Here is a 4,212-nt window from a genome sequence, read left to right on the forward strand (position 1 = left end):
GTAAAGCTGTCCATGTTGTAGGCTACGGTTACGCTTACCATATGGTGCGCCTGCAGTTTGTTTGCCATTCCAATTTCTTAAAAAATATATTAGTTATTTTAGGATTCCCAAATAAAAATTTAGATATTTTATAAACTCTATATGCTATCTAGAATTTTAGTCTTGAACATTAAAATCGGTATGGTCATTGATTTAGTCACAGACATAAAAAGTTTTGAATTTATTATATTAGTAGAATAAAATATTTTATATTTTAGCTGTATGACGAAGTCATCTTCGATAGAACGCTGAGTAATAGACTACGTGAATATGTACGAGTACATATACACATAATGCTAAATACAAGTAATAAAATTATCACTAGAGCATTATCAATTGTATTATTTAGTAGTAGTATTGCTATTGAATCTTTAATAAATAAATGTTTTATAATTTATTTTATTATTGTTGACTTTACTTACTAACATAATTTTGTTTATATATATAAATTAAGCAAAGAATGTATCTTTATTTATAGTTCTTATCTTTGTACACACTTAATATGGGGTATAATAGACCTTGAATGAGGTCGTCTGCATGTGCCACCACCTTGCTGTAAACTATGATATGATAGTGTATTTTTCACAATATGTTTGCTTAAAGAAAGTTGTGGAAAGTATTAATTTTAAATTATAAGTTTTAATATTTAATTTATTAATCAAATAATACATGCCGTTATATAGATTGTTTTACTATGCCATTTATTACCATCTGATCTACAAATGTACTCGCGCCTGAACTCGCAGTATATAAAAAAATCATGAAAACCTTCAACGCTTTATGTGTTAATATCCGCGTGGTAATGGTGTACGCTAGAAAATCGCCAGAGAGCACTACAAGCAGAATAGTTTCCAGAGTAATTTCGATATGTTACTCTTCCTCATTACTTGATATTGAGTAATCATCACTATGTCAGTAATTGACAAACTATGTTCTTATACAGTCATGGTTAATAGACCACCTAAAGGAAGGTGATAACTGTCTCTTAAATACTTGTCATCATGAGACGCCTGTAATCATCCTTATAACTAAAGACTAAGAAAGTTGTCGCGCCTCGAAATCCTATGTATAATTTCAATGATATATCACAGTTTATACAGCACGGTGATACCCATGCAGACGACTTCGTACAAGATCTATTATATCTCATATTCATTGTAATATGAGCAGGAAATAAGAATACTAGTGTACCTATTAATATTATTTAGTCATTATTTACAGCACGCTCCTATTCCGTTTTGATCACGTGAATAACTTTATCGATTTCAAGAAATTGCCCGATAATAGTTGATAAGAGATAACAAAACTAATATCTAAAACGCATTGAACATTTCGTCATTTATATTTATGTCAACATATGTGATACTCACAATTTGGAACCATTCTATTTCTAATTAAATACTTGTGCGTGTATTAGGACACAAAGTAAGTTTCCATTTTTAGATATTATTTTTCGAATTAAAATAAATCTTTTTCGTTTATAATATTGTTCATAATGTTTTTATCAAACCAGCTCGCAATATTCTTTCACAAATGTAAGTTTATAGATATCTTCATAAATATTCGGCTGTTATCAAAATTAATTTAAAAGATAAATATATAATATGAATATCTTTTAAATTTAGTAACTAAAAATGTGGAATGTTAGACACGTAGGTAATTTCATATTTTTAAATTACAATGTCATAATTGTTATGTATATAAATTATCAAAATGTGTGAAAACATTTTATTTTGCGTTGGTATTCATTTTGACCCTCAGTTTTAATAACTTGTAATATTATATATAATGAACAAATGTATAATTATAAATGAGAATGACATATATAAACTATAAATCATATATACAAATATGTGTACAATTATAGAATACAGTTTAAAACCCATGGTACTTTCATGAATTGTTTTTTTTTGAGTAGTCGTGTTATTACTTCTATTAATAGCATTATCAATAATCTTCAATTTAGAATGCACTTTGAACAAAAACGTACCTATTTGTATTTGTGCCATCTTTTTTTAGATGTGTTACTAAATATTTCTCATTTGAAGAATTTATACCAAAATCTTAGACCTCACGAATATATACTATACACTATATATATATATATACATGAGAAGTAGTACGTGTGTCACAGTATTTTCGTAGGGTTCATGGTAGTTCATATTAATAAACTATACCATCTTACATTGGATAAGCAGAAGTTTGTATATCATTCCGGTTAAATAAAAAAAATGTGTTTATTTAAACTTATCAGATATGCCGCCTCCACACGCAATACCCTGCGGACCAAATTGTGGTACCGGATTCTGCGCTCCTCATTGCTACCATCGCGGTCGTGTGGTGGAATTTCCACCACCTCACCATCAGCCGCCACACCACCACTATCCACCACCACCACATTACCCACCGCATCAACATCCACCACCCCATCTCCCACCACCCCACTACCCACCTCCACAGCAGCCTTATCCACCCCCAACACATGGTGTTCCTCCCCACATGTGGCGTTAATGTAGTTATTAATAACAACATCTAATACCGTGATATGATCACGTCTAGATATTGCTGTTCCATTTAATATTAAGATCTGCAATTTCTATTTTTTTTGTTAATGAAATATTTTTAACTGTCGATATCGTCCAATTGAAACATATAGATAATGTAATACATTATTATTTTTTTGACTATGATGTTATCGCATGTCATATATTTTTTAATAAAATGTTTTTAGTGAACTTAATTACTGTTTACCTTTCTTTACTCATTTTTAAGTAAAGATACGCTTTTAAATAAACTTAATATTATCCAACACAGACTACATTAGCAAGCTGACCTTTGAAAACATATTCGTACTACTCGTAGGCAGCACTACTTTTTATATTAATTTAATATTGCTATGTAAGTTTGGTTCTCTACACCTTATTATATTCTTAAGTTTTTTGAATAAAAATCACAACAGACAAGTGATAGCAATTATATTATACTTTTGTATAACAAGAATGGCCACATTAGAAAACTGGAAACCAAATAGCTTTCTTATTACGAAACTTTTTTCTCATAACAAGATTACGTACGCCAGATGTGTTGTATAGTGGTTGGTACAAATTTCACAGGACTAGCGATGATCTGCGGGTTATTGCAGTTTATTTTTTTTTATTTCTATCTTCTGAAATAAAGTTAGATAACATATCTGCAGATACATGTATTTAGCTAAGTATATGTATTGTAAATTTTCTACATTCAGTCCAACATTTACTACATGAAACGTTAGTTTAGCTAAAAAATGGACATTTTACATGTGGGACGGATAGTCAAGACTTACTTATTTATTTATGAAATTAAATAGTAAGTATCGTTGGGTAAAAAATGTAGTAAAATAATGAAATATATAACGATAATTTATAAAATAGATTATCGTTAAATTTTTCCCTCAAAAATAATATAATCTTGTCTAAATAAATTTAGATAGGTGTAGATAAAAAGCTAATCTGTTGACTCATAGTATTATAAAAATAATGATTAATGTTTATGAGTAAGATAGAGCTTATGACACGCATAGTACTTTAAATAGTAATCATAACAAATTGCAATAACAACCTTAGCACTGTACTCGATATTAATCGCAATTATGCACGTGTGGTGTATAGTGGTGGTTTAAATTTAAATATTCAAAAAGACTTTCTTAATGGAGGCTTACTTTATAAAATCAACTTATGTTTCTTTCACAGTCTTATTAATTCAATTCCATCTTTCATCATCATCCATCTAGTTCAGAGCGAACTAACGACGCTGGAACCGCGGTAGTTATGCTAACGCAACCTCGAAATTCCGGTAATACGCTCGTAGATACACCGTATTATTTTTTAGTGGATAAAAATCCTACATATCCTACATATATGTGTATAATCCTACATATGCACTCGTTACGCCCCTGGTGAGGGACGGTCTTTTGAAGATTTTGCCACACGATAAAAATACACTCTTACTCACTCAGTCAATAATATAAATAGACCTATTATGTTACTAATCTATTCTGTCTGTTGGTAATCATGATGTAGGTACGATATTAATACGTTATGTGCAAAAAATATTATAACGAGCATTATAAGTATTCATAGTCCAAAAATAATTTATGATTTTTTTAAAGGTTTTGTATATTTTTTCATCTATCGT

At 29.7% G+C, this 4,212-nt stretch overlaps 1 protein-coding gene across 1 annotated transcript; it reads left to right on the forward strand.

The window, feature by feature from the left end:
* The first annotated feature begins 1,363 nt into the window (after nt 1–1,363).
* On the forward strand, nt 1,364–2,732 carry LOC131851111 (histidine-rich glycoprotein-like). Its single transcript, XM_059201544.1, has 2 exons — nt 1,364–1,464; nt 2,294–2,732. Exon 2 carries the CDS (start codon nt 2,296–2,298, stop codon nt 2,548–2,550), a length of 255 nt encoding a protein of 84 aa, XP_059057527.1. The 5' UTR covers nt 1,364–1,464; nt 2,294–2,295; the 3' UTR covers nt 2,551–2,732.
* Nucleotides 2,733–4,212: the final 1,480 nt, after the last annotated feature.

Source organism: Achroia grisella, unplaced genomic scaffold, assembly GCF_030625045.1.
Source record: "Achroia grisella isolate CSIRO2021 unplaced genomic scaffold, CSIRO_AGI_Agris_v1 utg780, whole genome shotgun sequence".
Lineage (NCBI taxonomy): Eukaryota > Metazoa > Arthropoda > Insecta > Lepidoptera > Pyralidae > Achroia > Achroia grisella.

What these genes read in the sequence shown, in the direction of transcription:
- LOC131851111 (XM_059201544.1), top strand. Translation starts at nt 2,296, where the DNA reads ATGCCGCCTCCACACGCAATACCCTGCGGACCAAATTGTGGTACCGGA.